The 23561-nt window shown below is 38.0% G+C and overlaps 1 protein-coding gene across 8 annotated transcripts in view; it reads left to right on the forward strand.

Moving 5' to 3' along the window:
- Positions 1-23561, forward strand: part of MSH3 (mutS homolog 3) — a 229016-nt gene that overhangs the window by 189013 nt on the left and 16442 nt on the right. For all 8 annotated transcript variants that reach the window (XM_058275431.1, XM_058275432.2, XM_058275433.2 and 5 more), the window contains one exon: positions 5043-5200. In XM_058275431.1, coding sequence (XP_058131414.1) covers positions 5043-5200 — 158 coding nt within the window. The remainder of the gene's footprint in view (positions 1-5042; positions 5201-23561) is intronic.

The following is a 23561-nucleotide window of genomic DNA, read 5'->3' on the forward strand; positions in this document are numbered from 1 at the left end:
AATTGTCATTCTGAATAGTAGGTGTCTTGGGGTAGGTCTGTTAGGATTTATTCTGTTTGAGGTACGTTGTCCTTCTTGAATATTGATATTTATGTCCTTCATAAGGGTTGGGAAGTTCTCAGACATTATTTCCTCAGATATTCTTTGTCTCTTTTCCATTCTCTTGGTACACCAATAATGCAAATGTTTGTACATTTTGCATTGTCATTCAATTCCCTGAGACTTCATTCCATTTTTTTCCATTCTCTTCTCTTTCTGTTCTCTTCTGTTTCTGTTCTCTTGTCTTTTCCAGTTCAGATGTTCAATCTTTGAAATCACTAATTTTGTTTTTAAGCAATTCAAATCTGCTGTTTTCTGCCTCTAATGTGTTTTTTTTATCCCCCACTGCCTGCAGCTTTTTGTGTGCTGTCTGCTCTCTGTGTCCGTTAGCTGTACATTCTTCTGTGTCTGTATTTATTTATTTAATTTCCCCTCCCCCATTGCGGCTTGCTTGCTTGTCTACTCTGTGTCCATTTGCTGCGGTTTCTTCTTTGTTCTTGCTTGTCTCCCTTCGTTTTGTTGTGCCACCTTACTGAGTTGGCTCTCCGCGATGCCTACAGGCCGGGTGGAACTCCGCAGCGTGAACCGAGGGCCTCCTATGTGGTAGACGGGAGCCCATCTGATTGAGCCACAGCCGCTTCCCTCTCTAATGTATTTTTAATCTCACCCACCATGTCTCACTCCCATAAGTTTTGTTACTTTTCTTTGTAGGCTTTCAAATTGTTCTTTATGCTCTCCCAGTGTCTTCTTAATATCTTTTATTTCTTTAGTCCTATTTTCTTTAAATTCTTTGAAGTGATTTAGGAGAGTTGTGTGATTATCAGTGATTAATTGTATTAAATCTTGTATCTCTTTAGGATATTTGGTTTGTTCTTTTGACTGGGCCATCTCTTCCTGTTTCCTATTATGCTTGTAATTTTTTACTGATGGCTAGGCATCTGAATATGTTGATGTATTTACTCGATGGCTAATTTCTCTCTCTTCCCTATTGTTTTATTTTGTCCCACAGCTCTTCTTTGATATCTGGTTCATTTTATTCTCAGTCTTTAAAACTGCCCAGTTAAGTTTTCAAAATCAGGCCAGGGGCTTACTAGTGGGGAGAAGATTTACTCCCAGATACAGAGAGCCTGAGCGGTTTTTGTCCATGCAGTTTCCAGACTGGCCAGCAGATGGCGCTACTCAGCACCCCTTTTCATTTAGGAGTTTCAGTCTTGGCTTCCCTGTGTTCTGTGTTGAATCTCCAGATCAGAGATTCAAAGGAGGCTCTGCTGGCAGAATTCACTGGAGAAAAAAACCCTGACCTTCCCTCCCTTTTCCCTTGAACCAGCTGACAGGGAGGAAGATGTCTGTTCCCCTTTCAATCGGCTTCAGTGAAACGGGTTTTACCCCAGCTTAGTATCTCGAGGGTGGGGGAAGAGAGCGCTTCCCAACTGCCTTGGGGACTTGGTAACTTATATTTGTCTTTTCAGCTTCTTCGTCTTTCTGTCCTTCATCCTCCTGGGATTTGTGTATCACTGTCCTGTCTGGCTGACTCCCAAGGCAGGTAGGTGCCTTGGACAGCTTTTGATTTTTTTGTTGTTGTTTTTTTGAGAGCATTCAGCTCTGCCTGTCAGTCTGTCACCATCTTCCCACAATCCTCAGTTCTCTTCTAATTTAATTTATTTGAAATTTCTTGGGCTTCATGGATGTACATATTCATGTCTTTCATTAAATTAGGGACATTTTCTTCCATTATTTCTGTGAATATTCCTTCTTCCCTTTCTCTCTTTCATCTTCTTCTGGGACACTCAAAATGCATATATTGGTTGCTTGATGATGTCGCACAGGTCTCCGAGGCTCTGTTTGCTGTTCATTTTTATTTTTAATTCTTTTTTCTTTCTGTTTCTCAGCCTGAATCATTACAGTTGCCTTGCCTTGGGATCACTAATTCTTTGTTCTGCCAACTCCAGTCTGCTGTTGAAGCCTTTTAAGGCATTTTTCATTTCAGTTATTCTGGTCTTCGATTCTAATATATTTATTTAGCTCTTTTTAAAATTTTCTGCCCTTTCATTAAGAGTCATTGTTTTCCTGATATCCTTTACTTCTTTCCCTCTGTTTTCCTCTATCTCCTTGAGTATATTGAGGGTCGTTTTTTAAATCTTCGTCCAGTGTGTTGGCAAAGTTTGGTCTTCTTTGTTAATGGTTTCTGGATTTTTATTTTGTTTCTTTGATTCCTCTATCATTTCCTTTGTCTTTGTCTTATAATCTTTTGTTGCACACTGTACATTTTAATATTTTAAGTGTTAACTCTGGGAGTTAGTCTCTGAACTGACTGTTTCTTAGTTTGTATCCAGCATGTCATATAATAAAGATTCTCTCGAGTCCCTCGAGTGCAAGGAGCTAACAAAAACAAACCACTGCAAAAAAAAAAAAAAATCCTTCATAGTCTTTGCAAAATGATTCTGTGTTTGCTAATGATTTCTCAGAGTTTAGCCCTCCTGTCATGAAGATTAGCCTGAGTCAAGTGTGAAGTGCAGGATCCTCTGTCATCTATGAAATAGACACCCCCCACCCCTCCACCCATGCTCCATTGTATTTCTTAAAGCAGGTAATCCCTTGCCTTAGGTTCTCTGCAAGCTGCTCTTCCTACAGGCCAAGTTCTGGGAAGGTGAGCAAGAGAAGTTTCCAGGTTCAGTCTTTAAGGCTGTCAGGAGATTGGCACTGATATTCAGGCACCACAGAATAAGCCCATAGGGGTTACTCTGCTCCCTCAAGAACAGGGCCAAGACCCACAATTAGTATGCTGGAGGGGGCGTAAGACGGTGGAGGGCCCAGCAAGGGCACTTAGAGCTACTGTTTTTAAAGTTGCATTTTAACAATTTTTTACTTGCCCAGCTGCTACACCCCTTTAACTATTTTCTGGTGTTTTGAGAAAGATGGTTCTGTCTGTTTTTTGCTAGTTGTTCAAAGATACTTGGGGTATGGCACCCTGGATCATCTTATGCTGCTATCTGTGTGGACCATAACTAATTTTATTTTAGTCCTTAGTTTTCTCATTCTTCTCATAATAAACTTTGTTCCCTACTGTTACAGTGTTAGGCTCTTTCTGTTGCAAGAAACACAGATTCATTCAAGTTCTGAGATTCTTTACGTTTATTTTTAAAGCCAAATGTAGCCATAAGAGATAGGAAACACAGAAGAAAAACAAGATCTCTAACCCAGCTGCTCTTTAGGGAGAATGAAAATGTATAATATGAGACACTTAGGGATGGAACAGTTTTCCTTTATTCTTTTCAAGAATTCACAGTGCTTTACTCTGTATAAAATTTGTATGATATTTCTCAACTCCTCTCTTGGTTCTTCTGTACCTTCTTCTCCTTCATAACAAATACTTTTTATCTCATCTGTATAACTTTTCTTCTTATCTTTTGTTTCTTCATAACTTCTTACTCATTGTCTTCAGTACCTTGCAGCCTTATTCTGTGTTTGTTGGTTTGTCATTATTGTTTTTTACTTATACTCCAGTTACCAATGCATTGAATTCCCTTCATGGTCTCAATTTAAAGTTCCAAGAGATTATTTGAGTGGCCTAGTTTGAGAAGAGGTTTTATGCTATGCCACCTCATAGACTGTTGGTTAGTTAACAGATTGGCTGTTCTTGGCAGGAAGGTATTCCTCATGATAGTGTGTTCACATGGCGTAGAACATGGATGTGTTGGGGCTAAGTCCTGTGCAGAGGGCTGCAGTTAGATAGTGTCTCTTAAAAGAGCTCTATACATGGTAGATACTATAATTGATCAGTGTAGGGAAGTTCTAGAAACTTAATTCATTGCAAGAGTTTCAGTTCTTCTGCCTCCTTCACATGCTGTAGTGAAATGCCAGTGAATAATTAAATAGTGATAAAACCTGTACCTAGAATTTGGTATTATAAAGCTCTTATCGCCATTATCCATTTATAACTGAAAAAATTCTGTGCTGCCAGCCCAAAATAGGGGCTTGGGCAATAAGATATCTAATACCTGTAGTGTTAAGAGGGACAGATTGAAATTGATAGACTTTAAAGGTAAACAGTGTAAAACACATACACACAAGCAGATTAGTGAATATTTAATGAGAAAGCCCTGTTAGTGATCCATTTCTGGTTACTTCTTCTTATTTCATTTTTAAAACCTAGAAACAGGTGTTAAGAAAGTTCAGGTTGAAGAGAAAAAAGATCTCTTTCCCTTTCTGATACTTACTGCTACCATATTTAAATATGCCACAAAGCAGTCTTTTGCCTAATGCATTCTCATTCATGGAATAAATGGTAGATATTATATAAAAACCCCTCTCGTGACAATATTCTTTCATAATTTGTAACAAATGTTTCACAGCAGTGCAAGGTGTTGGTGGTGGGGTGATGTATATGACCCCTGTACGATGTTCTGCATGTTTGTTTGTTTTAAGATTTATTATTTCTTTCTTTCTCTCCCCTTCCCCAGCCCCCCCGTCGCAGTTGTCTGTTCTCTGTGTCCATTCACTGTGTGTTCTTCTGTGTCCGCTTGTATTCTTGTCAGCGGCACCAGAAATCTATGTCTCTCTTTGTTGCATCATCTGGCTGCTTCAGGTCTCCGTGTGTGCGGCACCATTCCTGGGCAGGCTGCATTTCCTTTCGCCCTGGGCAGCTCTCCTAACGGAGTACACTCCTTGTCCATGGGGCTCCCTTACACAGGGGACACCCCTGCGTGGCAGGGCACTCCTTGTGCACATCAGTACTGCACGTGGGCCAGCTCACACGGGTCAAGGAGGCCCTGGGTTTGAACCTTGGACCTCCCATGTGGTAGGCAGATGCTCTAACCGTTGAGCCAAGTCCACTTCCCTGCATGTTTGTTTTGTAAGTTCACAACTTTTACAATACACTTATTAGTTATGTATGTTTATGTGTGAATGATACTTACATTAAAAAATACAATAAAAAATTTTTTAAAGACAAAAAAACCCCAACCTTCTGTTGCAGTAAATGAAATTGCCATCTAACTTTCCAGGGGGACTCAGAGAGAGTAATGATAATTACTGGACCAAACATGGGAGGAAAGAGCTCCTACATAAAACAAGTTGCATTGATTACTATTATGGCTCAGATTGGCTCCTATGTTCCTGCAGAAGAAGCAACAATTGGAATTGTGGATGGCATTTTCACCAGGTAAAAACATTAGTTCCATTTGAATATATTTCTGAAAATAAGTCAAGCCCACATTGTCATGTCAGTTTTCTTTTCATATTTTGTTGAATAGATTTTCCCCTAAAATATTTGGAACTTAAAAGCTTAAAGAAATCATTTCATCATGGATATTAATGCTAGAAGTGATGTAGGCAATTGTCTTGCCCAGTGGTTTTCATGTTATTTTTAATTACTGAGTTATTACTTTATACAAAATCTTATATAAGCCATCAGTAATTAAACAGTGAGAACTGCCCTTCCTGAATGAGACATGGAAGGCTGGGAGACTTGCTGTTGGACTCTGCAGTACACAGTCTGAAAACTAGTTCACCCTCCCCAATTTCTTAGGTGAGGAACTGAGGTCAGATTGAAACAGAACTGGCACAAGATGATTTAATTCCAATTCCTCTCTGCTCTCAGAACTTTACATTATTGACAAGGTACTAAGCCTCACTATATAAAACCTAAATTTCATGCCGTATTAGGAAAATGGGTGAAATATCCTGGTTTCAATAACCAGTTTTCTTTATGAATTCTTAACAGTTTATTCATATTTTTGTATGTATTTTTTTGCAAAGGAAATATTGTCTATATTTATATAGTCAAACTACATATATAGAGTATCTGATTTCTTATCCATCTTCACATTTATATAACAGATGGTTCTAGAATCAGATCAGAGTGTGTTACATGCTGGTATCAATGAACTATAGTGGCCATTAAAATACTTGATTTCTAAAGTTTGGGTCTTCATTTTAGAGTTAACAAAGCAAAGCAACCTGATAGCTTCTTGATGCCCTACCCCTGACGAGATGTTTTTCTGACTCCATTTATTTGTAAATTAACGATCAAAAATTTAAAGAATCATTACCTGCTTAAATTAAAATTGATTTTTTATTTTATATGATAAATATACTAGATAATTTTGTTTCAATTATTGGGGAGAGTAATAAAGAAATTTAGTAAAGAGAAAAAAGAGAACAAAACCATCTTGGTTTTGTCTAGAAGAGAATCTTTTTATTTTGTAGAGTATCAATTAGGAATGTTTTTAGATGCAATAATAGAAAAGAAAATAAGGGTCTACTTTTCTCAGGTAACAAGAAGTCTTGTAGGCAGCTGCTTCTGATATATCAATCGCTTTGCGATTTCATTGGCCATTTCCCTCATGGTTGAAAGATGGCTGCTTTAACACCAGACATCCCATTCATATTCACTTGAGAAAAATGGGGGAAGGAACTGCTACAGCCTCACTTTTTTTTTCTTTTTTTTTTTAAATCAGTAGCTTTTCAGAAGCCTCCCACAAAACTTTTCCACATATCTTACTGGTCAGAACTGCGTCTCGTGACTGCCCTTACTTATAAGGAAAAGAAAATAAGAATTTTGGTTTTTTTTCAGCTTCAGTCGTGGACTTAGGCAAGGAACAAGGTGGTTGGGAATGGATTCAGGGCTAAGCAGAAAACAGTTTCTGCCACAAAGAATGAATTCAGTAATAATATTATAATAATGGTATTAGAAGCCAGTCTCTATGCTAATAACATATTTACTATGTTACTGATGTACAAGTGCTGCTCTGTGCTCTTTATTTAAAGTACATACAATGATTGCAAGTCTAAGTGTTCTGAAAAAAGACAAACCACACTAATTTCAAGAAGTTTGATTATCTATTCCTTTACATTTATTCATTCACCTAGCATGTACTAGCCAAGCATCTAGCATATGACATGCACTGGGAATATAAAGCAGCCATAGTTTCTGTTCTTATGAAATATAAGTAATAAAGATCAGCATTAACCAGATAATCATACAAAGAAATATAAAATTATAACTATGACAAGTCTAAAGGGATATGTACAAGATACTGTGACAGCCTAAGTATAGAAATATTTTTCTATAGAGAAGTATAGAGCAATATGGGCTTGCCCCCAGATCCAGGAAACCACAGAGAAGAACATACACTTAGGGTTCTTTTTTTTTTTTTTTTTTTTAAAGATTTATTTATTTATTTGATTTCCCTCCCTCCCCTGGTTGTCTGTTCTTGGTGTCTATTTGCTGCGTCTTGTTTCTTTGTCCGCTTCTGTTGTTGTCAGCAGCACGGGAAATGTGGGCGGCGCCATTCCTGGGCAGGCTGCTCTTTCTTTGCACGCTGGGCGGCTTTCCTCACGGGCGCACTCCTTGCGCGTGGGGCTCCCCCACGCGGGGGACACCCCTGTGTGGCAGGGCACTCCTTGCGCGCATCAGCGCTGCGCATGGCCAGCTCCACACGGGTCAAGAAGGCCCGGGGTTTGAACCGCGGACCTCCCATGTGGTAGACGGACGCCCTAACCACCGGGCCAAAGTCCGTTTCCCCTCTTAGGGTTCTTAATGAAAACAAGGAAAAAGAGATGTGGTACATTCTGTCTCAGCATTGCATTGAGGAGAGTGGGACTTGGGCAAAGTGACCTGGGAACAAGTCTTATTTGACTGGGGCAGTGGTGGACCCAGAAGCTGTGGGCACACAGACTGCCATCTAAGTGGTGGCAGGGCAGATGCACTGGACTGGCTGATGAAGGCTCTGGGACTCCAGATGCATACTGTTTGGCCTGTGCCATAAGTTCATCTATCAAGCAAGAAAGAAGTGTATAGAATATGTGTGAAAATCTGAGTGCAGTCAGTGTCTCCAACTGATATTATTGAGCAGCTATTTCAGCCAATCATGGTTCATTTCCCACTGCCTCAGGTCTCATTCACACCCGCATTACTTCTTTTATTCCCCCATATAATAACTTTATTTATAGAGAAGTTTTAGATTGCACAAAAGTTACATTGAAAGTATAGGGGATTCCCATATACCCTACCTCCTCCTTCATACATTTTCACCTATTAATAACATTACATCATTGTGGTACCTTTTTTTTAAGGTTTTTTTTTACACCTCCCCTCCCCCCCCGCCACTTGCTTGCTGTCTGCTCTCTGTGTCTGCTTGTCCCCTTTGTTGCATCATCTTGCTGCGCCAGCTCTCTGCAGGTGCAGGCCGTCAGCTGTCCACAGATGTGGGCCAGCTTGCCTTCACAAGGAGGCCCTGGGAAGTAAACCTAGGGCCTCCTATATGGTAGATGGAATCCTGGTTGGTTGGGCCACATCTGTTTCCCTGTGGTACATTTTTTACAGTTGATGAGCAAATATTGAAATTGCGACTAACCAAGGCCTATAATTTACATTATAGTTTATACTTTTCACTGTACAGTTTTATAGGATTTGACAGAAATGTATAATGGCCTGTATCTGTCATTATAATTTCATGCAGAACAATTCCAGTGCCCAGAAATGCCCCATGTTCCATCTGTTCTTTCCTTCCCCTACCCACAGAACCTCTGGTAACCACAATCTTTATATCAATGTTACAAGTTCTTCCCTTCCAACAATAATAAGTCCACTTTGGTCCATAATGTGTTCCCCCTTATGTTTGTTCATTCCTCAATCTTGAGGACTATTACTTCTTTTTATATATATATATGCTTTTTTATTTTTTAAAGAAACTTAGATTATATCAACGTTTTACAAAAGCTATAGGGGATTCCCATATGCCCCACTCCGTAGCCGTTCCACATTTTCCCACATCAACAACATCCTTCATTAGTATGGTACATTTGTCACAATTGATGAACACATCTTGGAGCATTACCACTAAGCTTGAATTATAGTTTACATTGTAGTTTACGCTCTCTCCCGCACATTTTTTCAAGTTAATACAAGACAATGGCCTTCATCTGTCATTGCAATGTCATTCAGGATAATTACCAAGTCCCGAAAATGCCCCAAAATTACACCTGTTTTTTCCCTCTCCCTTTCCTCAGAACGTCCCGTGGCCACTGCCTCCACATCCATGATAAAAGTTCCCCTATTACTTCTTACTTATTACTATAGACTCTTTCACTGCTCTCTCACCCTTCATTTTCTCCCCTCTCAGGTCAGTTTTCATGTCCCTGTGAGGTACCTCTCAGAACACAGTGTGATCAGGTCATTCTCCTGCTTATGGTCTCCATTAGCTTGAATACAAATCTGAGCATGGAAGTCCAGACCTGCCATATGATGTCTAACCTTTTAAATCTTCTCTTCTCTTGCTTTCTCTCACCTACTTATGTGCCAACAAATAATTCTTTGTGAATTCCCAGAAGCGATTTATGTGCATTCCCATTTGTGTTTTTCACTTTAGTCTATTTCCTATGCCTAAAATGCTTTTCTTCTTTTCTGTTAAAAATCTTACCTATTATTCAAGGTCTAGCTCAGATGCCTTCTCCTCATGAAGCCTTCCTTGATCTTCCCAGCCAGAATTAATCTCCCATCTCTACACTACCATGATACATGTATTTTTCCTCTCTTAAAGCTCTTGCCAATTGTAGTTTTATTGTTATTTGTGTGCATGCCTACTCTCTACTATTGTGTTGTAGATGAGTTTCATATTTTGTACATCTTTCTTCCCCCTCCCTTAACCTAGAACTTTGCTTAATACATATATGACAGACACCCAAGAACAGAGCTGTTGAATTGAACTGACTCATAAGTCAAGATCACGCAAGTGGAAATGAATTCCATAGGCAGTGGGAAATCCTTGAAGATCTGTAAGTAGGGAAGGGAAGTGACCAAGGCTATATTTCAGCTTTTGAAAAGGTTAATTTGACAGCATTGTGAAAGATGGATTCTATGGAGGGATCATGTGGTTCAGTTATCCTGGAGGGAGATCCTGAGCGTCCACATTGGATTAATGGAAGGAAGTGCCCATGGATAGGGAGCAGAGGCGAGATGTTCCTGGGATAAGAGCTTAGCAGCTAGGATAGATGAAGAACTAGAGGCAAAAACCAGCTATTGCATGTAGGTGACCAAAAGAATAAAATGGTGGTGTTTTTAGTAACATTGAGAAATTCAGGAGGAGGATCTGATTTGAGAAGTAATCTTTATTTGTAGCATGTGATAAAGCAGTGGTTGATCCATTTTTTTTTTTTTATTAATTTTTTTATTTTTTATTGACTTTGTAATAATATTACATTAAAAATATATATGTGAGGTCCCATTCAACCCCACCCCCCCACCCCCCCTCTCCCCCCCCCCCCAACAACACTCGTTCCCATCATCATGACACATCCATTGGATTTGGTAAGTACATCTTTGGGCACCTCTGCACCTCATATACATTGGTTCACATCATGGCCCATACTCTCCTCTATTCCATCATGTAGGCCCTGTGAGGATTTACAATGTCCGGTGATTACCTCTGAAGCACCATCCAGGGCAGCTCCATGTCCCGAAGACGCCTCCACCTCTCATCTCTTCCTGCCTTTCCCCATACCCTTTGTCCATTATGTCCCCTTTTCCCAATCCAATGCCACCTCTTCTATGTGGACACTGGATTGGTTGTGTCCATTGCACCTTTATGTCAAGAGGAGGCTCAGATTCCACCTGGATGCTGGATGCAATCCTCCCATTTTCAGTTGTAATCACTCTAGGCTCCATGGTGTGGTGGTTGTCCTTCTTCACCTCCATCTTAGCTGAGTGTGGTAAGTCCAATAAATCAGATTGTAGGTGCTGGAGTCTGTTGAGGCTCAGGATCTGGCTATCACATTGTCAGTCCAGAGATTCAAATCCCCTAAATATATCTTAAACCCCAACATTAACTGCACCTCCAGCACATTAGCATGAAAGTCTTATGAAGGGAGATCCCATCTGAGTCCAGATTCATCACACATAAACACCATTTCCAAAGAGGGGCCATCTGCCCTGGTAGTTAACCCCATCGGCCATGACCATAACTCCCATGGGTCTCTTTAGCCCTCAAAGGTGGTTGATCCATGATAAGATAAAATGACGATTGCATTTCTGTGCCATAAGTATAAACTATAATGGAATTAGAAGACTTTAGCATTGATCTAATAATGAGATCAAAACTCCATTCTGTTAAAAGCGTATTTTTATTAAAACCCTACAGTTCAGAGTTTGATGCTAGGTATTAGAGATACAAAGCTGAACAAGACACTTTATCTGCCTTCAAGGAGCTCAAATTTAGTGAGGGAGATAGAAACAAATTAGTACAATTCAGTAAGATATTGCAGTGCTAGAGAAGTATATGTATGTGTGTGTTAATTTGCTTGCTCATTCATTCATTCATTCATTCATATTTTATCCTGCCTTCTTCCAGAAAGGAATTGAGGGGGCTTACATACATAAAATTCAAGATATATAAGTAAAACTGAGGATGAACTCTTAAAATGGAGCCAGGAATGAGGCCCAAAATATATATTCCATCTTGACCAACACACTGCTGGATAATAAGCCACAAATCTTGCTTAAATGTTTCCCCATGAGAAGCCTGTTAAATAGTTCACAGTATCCAGAAAATGAAATAAATTACCTGAGAGTATAACTTTTTTAAAACTTTTATTATGTGGGACAATAATTTTTAATAATAAGACCAGATACATGTATATATTGGGTAATAAATATCACACAGACTAGTTTTTGTTGGGTCCATTTGGTTGGAGTTCCAGAATCAAATCTTGGTTATGTTATTCTTGGACCACAAGTTCCACTAGGACAGAAACTCTGCCTTTTTTGCATACTTTTGTATGTATGCAATAAATATGTGTTGAAATACTGACAAAATTTTTACTCTAAATAGGAAAAAAATAGTGTTTGACATAGGTATGTTTCTTAGTTTAGATCTCTGGAACTTGGCTGAAAAATGCCCTGGGATTTAAAGTACCATCTAAAATAATACATTGGAACCTAACCAGGTTTTTCCATGGAACTCTAAAAGTCATCAAATTTCAATTTCATTGTAAAGTTTGGTCTTTTAAAGATAACATATAAGTCAAGGTGTAGGTAGGATAAATTATCAGTAATACAGAGATAAAGAACAAAAGGTTAAAGTTCCTGTGATATGGAAATCAGTCTGTCTCTGGCAATACTGCACATCCCAGTAATGCAGAATAAGGGGAGATTTGGGCTCAATGAAAGTCCACACTAACCTTAATTTCTTAGTCTGTAGCTATTCCAGACTCATCCTGATTTGGAGGCCAATTCTGAGATGGGAAGACTCAGGGGCAAATCTGAGTATCAGACCATGCTGGCTGGTAAGCTTTCTGAGACTCAATTCCCCACTCAGTAATATGGGGATAATCATGATTCTTATATTTTAGGATTGTAGTACAGTTTAAATTAAATAATGTATATAAAACAGCCTAGTGCCTGGCATAGAACATGTGCTCAATAAATGTTATTATTTTAAGTCCCAGATCCATGAAGCTTACTTTGACCGTTTCATCCCACAGTTGTCTATTTTCTCTGAACTCCTGAAGTCTTTCTTATTTGGACATTGATTCACTATCTGTTTTAATTAAGTTCCTAGCTTAATGTCACCCATGTCACCATGCTATTGTACACTTTTTGGGGAAAAGGACTCCCACTCATTTATTTCACCACCACCACACACATACACACACTGAGGGTAGTAGTAGGTACTAATCATATAGATTAAAATCAATTAGATGGAAACGGACTTTGGCCCAGTGGTTAGGGCGTCCGTCTACCATATGGGAGGTCCGCGGTTCAAGCCCCGGGCCTCCTTGACCCGTGTGGAGCTGGCCATGCGCAGTGCTGATGCGCGCAAGGAGTGCCGTGCCACGCAAGGGTGTCCCCTGCGTGGGGGAGCCCCACGCGCAAGGAGTGCGCCCATGAGGAAAGCCGCCCAGCGTGAAAAGAAAGAGCAGCCTGCCCAGGAATGGCGCCGCCCACACTTCCCGTGCCGCTGACGACAACAGAAGCGGACAAAGAAACAAGACGCAGCAAATAGACACCAAGAACAGACAACCAGGGGAGGGGGGGAAATTAAATAAAAAAAATAAAAAATAAAAAAATCAATTAGAAATGAAATTCTTCTCACATTTACATGAAATTATTCTCACCTTTTCCTGGAAGTTTTCATTATTCTGAAACAGACCCAAAGATATGGACATCTCATATTTCAGGATTGATCACAACTCTAAAACATTAATTAATTAGTGAAGAATCATTTGAACCAGCTAAAAAAGAAATATGCAGATTATAAAGATGTACATGCTGAAATATGGATCATTTTGCTGTGCTTTGCCATTTGAGTAGTGACTGATTGATGTATCTTCAGGTCATGTTTGGATCCTGACTTTGCTTATTCTTGATGAGCATGTCAAGACTGTAAGCCCTTGATCGCTCTTTACCTGGGTCATTTGTCAAGGTCATGCTTGCAGTGAGTCATCTTAAGGGATGAGGTAACATATCCCCTGAGAGAAAGACAACATTTGCTTCCAAACAAGCAGCACCTCCCCTGAGCTCAGTGTTCTCCTGGAGTGCAGCCCACTGCTTGTCCAGTACCCTTGGTGGGCCATTTGCCTCTCCCATGGACCTTGGGAGCATGAGGGAACTGACTCAAACCAACATGAGTAATTCAAAGGCCCTTGCCTCTGACTCAGGAGTCTGGTGTCTTCTGCCACCATAATTGAAACAGTAATGGTGACAGACTTGGCCCAGGGGTTAGGGCGTCCATCTACCACATGGGAGGTCCGAGGTTCAAACCCCGGGCCTCCCTGACCCGTGTGGAGCTGGCCCATGCGCAGTGCTGATGTGCACAAGGAGTGCCCTGCCACACAGGGGTTTCCCCGCATAGGGGAGCCCCACGTGCAAGGAGTGCGCCCCATAAGGAGAGCCGCCCAGTGCAAAAGAAAGTTCAGCCTGCCTAGGAATAGTGCCGCACACACAGAGAGCTGACACAACAAGATGACGCAACAAAAGGAAACACAGATTCCCGTGCCGCTGACAACAGAAGCGGACAAAGAAGATGCAGCAAATAGACACAGAGAACAGACAACCGGGGTTGGGGGGAGAGGGGAGAGAAATAAATAAATAAATCTTAAAAAAAAAAAAAAAAAGAAACTAACAAACTAACTGAGGTTGTAAATAGGACAGTTTTTGATGGGTCAGTAGGATTCTCTAAACTCTTGGTCATATTACGGGTCACCCAAAATGTAAGATAGGATGTTTATAGGAAAGAATGGAGTCTCTATAGCCAGAAAACTCAGTTCAATACAAATTCACCAGTGCCGTGACTATGCACAAATTCCTTTAATCTCCTATGGGCTTGGGAGAAGTACTATGTCATTGTGAAAAGAAACATATTATACTTGGGTAAAGATCCCACTTTGGCCATTCAAAAACTAGTTAGCCTTTGCCAAATTACTTGACGTCTCAGTTTCTCGGGTGTTTTTTTTCACCTTTAAAGTAAGAGTAATAATGCCCATAGATTTTTTTGGGCATTAGATAAAATAAAATACATGAAAGTGCCAGGCATGTAGTAGTGCTCAATTTTTTCTTCCTCCTTTTAGATTCTGTTATTAGCATTTGTACTTAAATTCTCTTCATATATGTTGGTATACATAGTCCCTTTGTCTAAATTTAGCCTCAGTTTTTCCATCTCTAAACCAAAAGTTTTATAATACTAACTTCACAGGGTCATTTTGAGAATAATTTTTTAAAGAATATGAAATCACTATGAAATGCTATCCTTAGTTATCACTGAAAGAATTTGACCAAAAGTATTTCCCCTGTCCTTACCTTCTTGGAACACTGTGGCTATAATTGAGTTGGGAGTCCAGGAACCTAGAGGAGCCACCTGCATAGAATGACAGTACCATTCCTCCTGTAATGCAAAGTGGAAGGTGCTGGGGCCCTCCCTACACCTGTCCAGCTGCCATTGTCAGCACAAACAGGAAGATGTGCATCTTCCTCCATCCTCTGTACTTTATCTCATGAACCAGGAGGAAGCTGCCTTAAGAAGCTGGGCCAGTTACCATTTACTGTGTAAGAAAACAACAAAATTCACTGTTTCAGTATAATAGGTTTTATTCTGATTTAACTCAGTCAAACACATCAGTTTATTCAGCTATTTGGGAATACATTTTGCTACCATGTGGGCCTGGTGGGCCCAGGAGTAGTGTCACTTGGAAGAACATTCTTGTTACAATACATGAATGAGAGCTGATTACAGTGCCTGCCATTCAGTATGAATCCACTTTTGTATGGGGAAAAAAAAATCTGTGTGTATATAAATATATGTAGATAGAAGGCTTTATTCCAAAATATAATATGGGGAATATAGTTATAGTGATCTTTTTTTTTTTCTTTTTCTTATGAGTATTTTTTAAAATTCTCAAATAAACCTGTAATAAAAGTACAATCCTCCACCTGCAAAAAAAAAAAAAAGGCAGTATCACTCAAAAGTAGTTATTTTATAGGAGTCTAGTGAAATGTTCATGTGGTCACTGTCTGTTAACACCCTTTTTCTAAAATGTCCAGGGCAGATTTCTCTCTTCCCTACTCAGTGGCATGGAATTTGGGGTTCTAAGCCTTAAACCTCTCAAGGTACTTCAACGTATCAGACTTTACTATACCTGAAACTTTTTACTCAGCCTTTAAGTAACCCTGGTACTTCCCCCTCTAGGAGTTGATGGCTTTCTTCATCTGGATCTGAATACAAGATTAGTTACTTTAATATTCCTAACAGAAACATTGCCATTTACATATCTAGCATCAAAGGCAGTGCGTATCCCACCGCCCCTTTACAGAATTTCAAAGTTTTTATTTAACCTCATTGATTTTACATCTGTATCTCCTATCTAATATGCTGAAGATCCTGTTCTTAATACCTGTATAAATTTTCATTTGCTTTATCCCACTGTGTCCTGATAAGCTGCAGAATAATAATCCTAGTACTACTACCAACAATATTGAAAATGACTTAGGATTTGTATGTGTGTGTGTTTTCTTCATAAGGCAATGACACTGAACCCTTGATACACATTGGAATCCCCTGGGAGCTTTTATAAACTACTGCTGCCTGGGCCCCACCCCCAGTGATTCTAATGAAGTCGGCCTATGGTGTGGTCTGAGAGTTCCATTTTTAAACTGTCCCAGGTGATTTTGAAGTGCAGCCGAAGTTGCAAAGCACTTTCCCAAGTCCTTGACAGAGAGCTTATTTTTTAAATTATGAAAGTAATATATGCTTGTTAAAAAAATACTTAAAATTTATAGTAGGGTATAAGGTGAAACAAATGCCCTCCCCCTAACCCCCAAATCAGCCACATTTAATGGTTCTTTATGTAACTTTCTATTAATTTTTAATTTATATGCAAGTATATATAACACTCTTCTTTTTAAAACATTACTATTGTGCGACTAGCTTTTATTTCTTAATGTCTGGTGGATATATGTGCCTATCAGTCCATACAGGTTAGGCTTGCTTCTTTTTTAATGGCTGCAGTATATCTGTTCAGGCATTCCTTTACCTTTTTACGCACAGAGAGCTCAGTTTGGGATGGACTGCTGTCTAGTATAAGGGGGGGCGTGTTACCTGTCCATTCCCCCCACCCAGTCTTTCTCCCTCTCTTCCTGTTACCAGTAGAAAGGCATCAACTTGGACCACATTAAATTATACTTATAACTCTAGAAGCTTTATTAGGATCTAGTTTAATATTTTGCCCTCAAATTTTTATTTTATAAAGTAATACAGACATATAACAATCCCCCATGTACCAACCACCCTACTAAAGAAATCAAGCATTACCAGTATAATTGAAGTACACCCCATGTAATCCCATTCTCCTCTATCCCCTCCAGTGTAACTGCTGTCTTTGGCTTTGTATTTATCCCATGCATTTCTGTATATTTTTACTGTTAATACATACATATGTTCCTTGAAACAATTCATAGAATTATTTTTTTTTTCTCTGTCACATTGTATATACTCTTCTGCAAATGGTTTTTGTGCTTCTCAATGTTATATTTATGAAGTTCCTCCCAATGGGTACATATTCTAGTTGACTCATTTTTCACTAATGTATGGTATTCCATCATATATATAGACCACAGTTTATACACTTTCCTTGATAGATACATATAACGTGCTTCCAATTTTTTGCAAGTAGAAAATGCTGATAATATTTGTCTTGTATTCATTTATTCATTCACCTCTAGTGCATATATATGAGTTTCTCTGAGTTTAGGATTTATCTAGGAGTGAAATTCCTGGATTGTAAGGAATATGTATCTTCCTTGTTCTCCAAGGACACTGTACCTATTTGGAGTTTCACCGGCAGTGATAAAAGTTTGTCATTTTGGTTTAAAATTTAAAATTAGAATAAGAAATACCCATTTTATGATGTTTTTATATACTCTGAAAATTTACTTTTAAAGACATTTATTTCTATTACTTAAAGTCCTTTTTACATGAAACGCCACCTGATGAATTGTTGGTGTTTTTTTTTTTTACTTAGTGCTAGGAAAACGTTCTACATGTGTGTACTGTTCCTACTTGACAAGAAAGATTTGCAGTGATTTATTGGCCTTCCCTGACAAATTGCCTGTTACCAACCAATGACTGCTTCCTCTTTAATTTATTTTGGTCTTACCCACCAAGAAGGCAAGAATTAAATTCAAGACTCAGGTGTGGAAATGAATTTGATTTTGTTTTCCCTTTCTCAGATGGTAGTTTGTCTCTAGAGAAATTCTTGGAATGGCTGCATCAGAATCTTCTGGTAGCTTGTTAAAAATTCTAATTGTAAGCACTTTTACAAGCCTACTGAGGTGAAATTGTCAGGGTGAGACACAAGAATTGGCATTTTTAAGGTTCATTCAAAATTTTCTCTTCCGAGTTTATGAATCTTTACTGTATGGCTTGTAATCTTAGTTTCATGTTCATTTTAATTCATTCATTATGAATATGTTGTTATTTTAAATCACTCCAAATCCTTTTTGTACTAAATGGAGAAAATATTAATAAAATCTAGCAAAATGAGCTATTTGCATAAGATTTGTAAGATTTGACTCCAAACTTTATCATTTTTTTTATTTTAAAGATTTATTTTATTTATTCCCCTTTCCCCCCATTCCGCTCATTGTCTGCTCTCTGTGTGTTCTTCTGTGTCCACCCGTATTCTCATCAGGCAGTTCTGGGACCTTCCGGAGTGGGAGAGAGGCGATTACTCTCTTGCACCACCTCAGCTCCCTATTCTGCTACATCATCTTATTTTCACTCCTCTGTGTCTTTTGTTGCATCATCTTGCTGCGTCAGCTCTCTACTCACTACTTTGCAGGACGCCTTTTCCTGCACGGGGCAACATTCCCACACAGGGCGGCACTCCTGTGTGGAGCGGTATTCCCGCATGGGCCAGCACGCCACGTGAGCCAGCTTGCCCTCATCGAATCCTGAACCTTCTATATAGTAGATGGGAGCCCGGTCATTTGAGGCATATCTGTTTCCCCAAACTTAATCTTTTTTTTTTTTTTAAGATTTATTTTTTTATTTATCCACCCTCCCCCCCTCTTGCTGCTTGCTTGCTGTCTGCTCTCTGTCTCCATTCACTGCGTGTTCTTCTGTGTCTGCTTGTTTCCCTTTGTTGCATCATCTTGCTGTGCCAGCTCTCCGCAGGCGGGAGCTATCAACTCTCCATGGGTGCAGGCCAGCTTGCCTTCACAAGGAGGCCCTGGGTTTGCTTCCCAGGTAGACAGGAGCCCAATTGGTTGAGCCACATCTGTTTCCCCAAACTTTATCTTTAAATTGGTTCTTTTTGTATTATCAGTTGAACATTGAGAACACTAGGTTTAAATTCATATATTACACAAATATTTATTGAGTGCCTATTGTATGCCAGGCAGTGTGCTATAAGAAGAATAAATAAGTTGATAAGCTGTAAACAGACAGATTTATTTAGTCATCTCACATGAACCTTTTCCTGTTGAAGCAGGGTTTTTTTTTAAGTTGATTTTTGGCAAACATAGATTTGAATCTTTGGTGTATTTATTTCAGTGTGTTGTGATATATGCATTCATCCATGAAATATTTCTAGACTCATATTTCCAAAGATCATTAACACCTTTGAGTGCATCAGTGAATATTAAGGTCTGTTGTTTATTATCCTGATAGTACAAATTTAAATCTCATTCAACTTTTTAGACTCACTAATTAAGTTTTAGAAAAGTAATGAATTATTAAGTCTGGTTAGAAAAAAACTTGAAAAAAGCAAAACAATTGGCTTCTTTTCTCAGCATAATTTATTTCTGTTTATGTCAATTAAATGTTTTGGTGGAAAAAGGGTATTTACATTGTGTTCCCTAGTTTAAAATTTTCTTGCCATGCTACCCACATAAACTTCCTCTTATAGCACCCAGCTTCAGGGAATACTGTGTTCTTAGAACAGTACCAGTGTGTTTATTTTGTCAGAGAATTGGAAGTTAATTGGCATTTAAATACTTAAACTAAATTATTTTAAATGTTTGCTTTTGACCATGTGGATGATAACTGACTTGTTTGCCCAGTTTAGCTTAATTCCACATATATTTATTGAGCACCTACCATGAGTATTTGTACATTATTTTTAAAAAATTACATTCTTTATGGACAGAAAGAAAACATCTTGAATCATATCTTCTAATTGGTAGTAAATACGAGCACTGAAAATCACATAAGTGACATTTTGCTAAATGAGTAGGCTGTAGCATTTTATTGGCATTAGAAATGTTGCCTTATATAGCTCTCTGGTTTATTTAGCTCCTTTAGCTGTGTCTTGCAAAAGCAAGGTATCTCATGTATCTTTTTGACTGGAGGTGGTATGAATTTAATACCTGAGGGTTTGATTTGGTTTGGTTTTATATGCAGATACTAGGCCTGCTGTTAAAGATGCTCTTGTAAGAGGTACGATAAAGGGAGAGAAAAAGGAAGGTCTTGGGTTCTAATTTTAAGAACATCTTTACATGACAAGCATTTCTAGGTTTAGGAACCATTGTTTCAAGTTCAGCTGACATTTTACATAAGGAAAAAAACAATCAGAGAGGTTATAATTTGCTGAGGTCATAATGTGTGTTTAGTGTTCATTGTGTTGAGATCCCTCCTCTAAAATGTTTACTCTTACCTTTCTTTTGATGACCTGTTAGCTGATTAATCTTATCTTCCTCTGATGACCTTAATTTTTTTTGTTTTTCACGGATAGAATTAAAGTTATGAAAGAACATTTGCACCGTTAATTATTTTCCTTTGAAATTTTCGTGACTTTCAGGCGGAGTAGACATCTAGGTGTATTTAGAGAATGACTTGCCCAGTCAGCACCTGATGTATTTCCTTTGATTGGGTACCTGTTTCCTTCATAAAAAAACTGGCCAGACCATTCCAGTGAGCATTGCTTCATAAGAGTCAGTATAAGTTTAGCTTTTCCTTAGGTTGCTGTCTATATTTTCAACAACGTTTCCATTGAAATTGAAAGGTTACTATGGGGATTTTTTTGCTTGGTTATATTTTGCAGTTCAGTATTATAACTTTTTAAAAACATCGACTTTAAATACTGCAGTATCGGGAAGTGGACTTGGCCCAATGGGTAGGGCATCTGTCTACCACATGGGAGGTCCACGGTTCAAACCCCGGGCCTCCTTGACCCGTGTGGAGCTGGCCCATGTGCAGTGCTGATGTGCACAAGGAGTGCCGTGCCATGGGGTGCCCGCTGCATAGGGGAGCCCCACGTGCAAGGAGTGTGCCCCATAAGGAGAGCCGCCCAGCGTGAAAGAAAGTTCAGCCTGACCAGGAATGGCGCCGCACACATGGAGAAATGACGCAGTGGGATGATGTGGCAAAAAGAGACACATATTCCCATGCCGCTGACAACAACAGAAGCGGACAAAGAAGAACATGCAGCAAATGGACACAGAGAACAGGCAACTGGGGGGAGGGTGGGGGAGAAATAAATATTAAAAAAATAAATACTGCAGTATGATCTGATTGGAACCATTATTTGAAGGGATTATACTAGAGAAAGAAACAATTTTCCTAACCATTGTAATAACTTACATTGATGCTAATAGAGTTTTTTTAAATGTTGGTAGAAGAAAGCTTGTTATTTAATCTTGTAATTACCATCAGTCTGCCTGTCTTAACATAATGATACAATATTGTGTGAAGTGTACTTAAATGTATTGTTTGTAATATTTTTAAATAACATTTGTTTTTCTAGATACACAAATAATGCTTGATCATGGTATAAAATTTTAAAATGATAGAAAATTCCAAAAGAACATTTTTAAATCACCAGTAATTCCACCATTTGGAAATACTTGTTGTTTAAGTATATAACTTTGCAGGCTTTTTAAAACACACACATGTAGAGGCAAATCATTTGTGATTTCATTCCATTTCTGGGTTAATTATTATGTCTAATGACTCAGATGTGAATAAATGCAGCATAGATTTACTATTTCATATTTTATGTCTTTTTAAATACCATGTAGTAGCTACAAATTTTTTAATAAACTGATTTTTTTTTTTTTTTGCAATTTTTTCTCTTCTTAGACTTTGTTTTATTTTTTCTTTCTTCCTTCTGCCTTCCCTCTTAAAAGTTAAAGTACTTTATTTTAGGAGATTATTTTTCTTTTATAAAATTTACGTAATATACAGACAGACAAAACACACAGATACCCATTCTGGACAGAATTCAGCAAGCTTTTAAGCAAAGTGAAGTGAATGGGAACATTTTCAGTTTCAGAAAGAAATCAAAATAAGCTAACACAAAAACCCTCCTAGAAAAAGCACTTAGAGTATGTCAGAGAATTCTAATAGGATACAAATAATCATTGCCTCTATATAACAATTTTTAAATTTATGCTCCAATTATTTAACCAACATGAAAAAAATTGTTTTCAGTTAATTGCAGTATTACTCCCTCATGCTAGTATTTCCCAGAGATTGTGATTTAAAGGGACAGAGGCCTACCCCATTTTCTATAATTGAGAAATATCTAGAGTGTTATCTTAAAATATGAAAACCTCATAAAAACAAACTCTTACTCAGATGTTCATGAAAGTGTTCTCAATTTTTAGAAATTGGCTCAAAAAATAATTCATTTTTTCTGTTAATGCTTTATTAAGCTTTGTTGACCTATATAAAGGATGTAGGCAAGGAGGGAGTAGGGAGATTAGACAGATTAGTCTGCTGCCACTCCTAAAAATATCAGAGTGATTTTTTTCTTAACCACATAACTGTAACCTTCAGTACTACTCTGAGCCAACTAAGATGAAACCTAAAGAATACATTCTGCATTTTTTACATTTGAATTTGAATACAGACAGAATGATGATAATCATGTATATTCTAGAATCCCTTAAATCTCTAAAATATTACAATATTGGAAATTTTTCAAAATTGTTGCCCTATAGTATGTCTTCTGAATGCTTTTGATTTCATAGAAAATTATAAACATGTTTTGTTGTTCATTTATATTTACCATGCCTTGCTCCAAAAACTTATTTTAGGCCATTTACTGGGTTCTATACCCTATAGTAGGATAATAAAGGAGCAAAATGGTATCCAAAGACATTGGGACAAAGAGAAAATAAGGATAGATATAAATTCAACTCACAAACTCACAAGTACTGTATAAGAATACCCTTTTTCCTCACACTCCTGACAGTAGGGATATCACCATTCTTTTTAATCTTTACTAAATGAAAAATAGTATTTATTCCCTGTTTGAGTTTGCATATTTGAACATTTTCATGGTTTATTTCCTTTTTTTGTTAGTTACGTCTTTATGTCCTTTGCCTGTCTTTCTGTTGTCCTATTCCCAGTTCTGTTTTGCTTTTGCAAGGGTTTTTTGTTTTGTTTTGTTTTGTTTTTTAAGGCTTTTTATTTTAGTAATATTAACCCTTTGTCTTATGTGTGGCAAATATTGTTCTCAGCCTTTTAATATTTTCATTGTGTGTTTTTGCTTGTTACAGAGGGTTGAGAATTTTAGGTAGTGAAATTCATTATTAAACTTTTATTTTCTGTTTTTGATGACATAGATCATCTACACACTTATTCAGAGATTAAATTTCACATATATCAATCATCTGGTATTTTATACTTTATATTTTAAACTTTTAAACCCATGTGAATTTATTTTGGAATACAGTTTGAGTAAAGACACATCTTCATTTTTTCTGAAGTAACCAATTAGCATTTTATATCAATCATTCATCTTTCCCCCTCTGATCTGAATCTCACCATTGTCATATGCTAAATGTTTTATATGTGAATGATATCTGCCTAAAAATCTCTTCCCCCAGAGCATCCTACAATTCCTGCAATGTCCAGTGAGACTGTTACCTTTCAGTTTCTGGAAAGTACTTAAGTACATTAGTAAATGAGTGTAATACTTATATTGTATTAAGATCTTATCTCATACTTGCTTATCACTCTGATACTTTAGAAGACTCTAAAAATATTTACCTTATGAGAGCATTTTATTATCTATTAAAGATCTAT

Source organism: Dasypus novemcinctus, chromosome 2 (genome assembly GCF_030445035.2).
Source record: "Dasypus novemcinctus isolate mDasNov1 chromosome 2, mDasNov1.1.hap2, whole genome shotgun sequence".
In the NCBI taxonomy this organism is placed as follows: domain Eukaryota; kingdom Metazoa; phylum Chordata; class Mammalia; order Cingulata; family Dasypodidae; genus Dasypus; species Dasypus novemcinctus.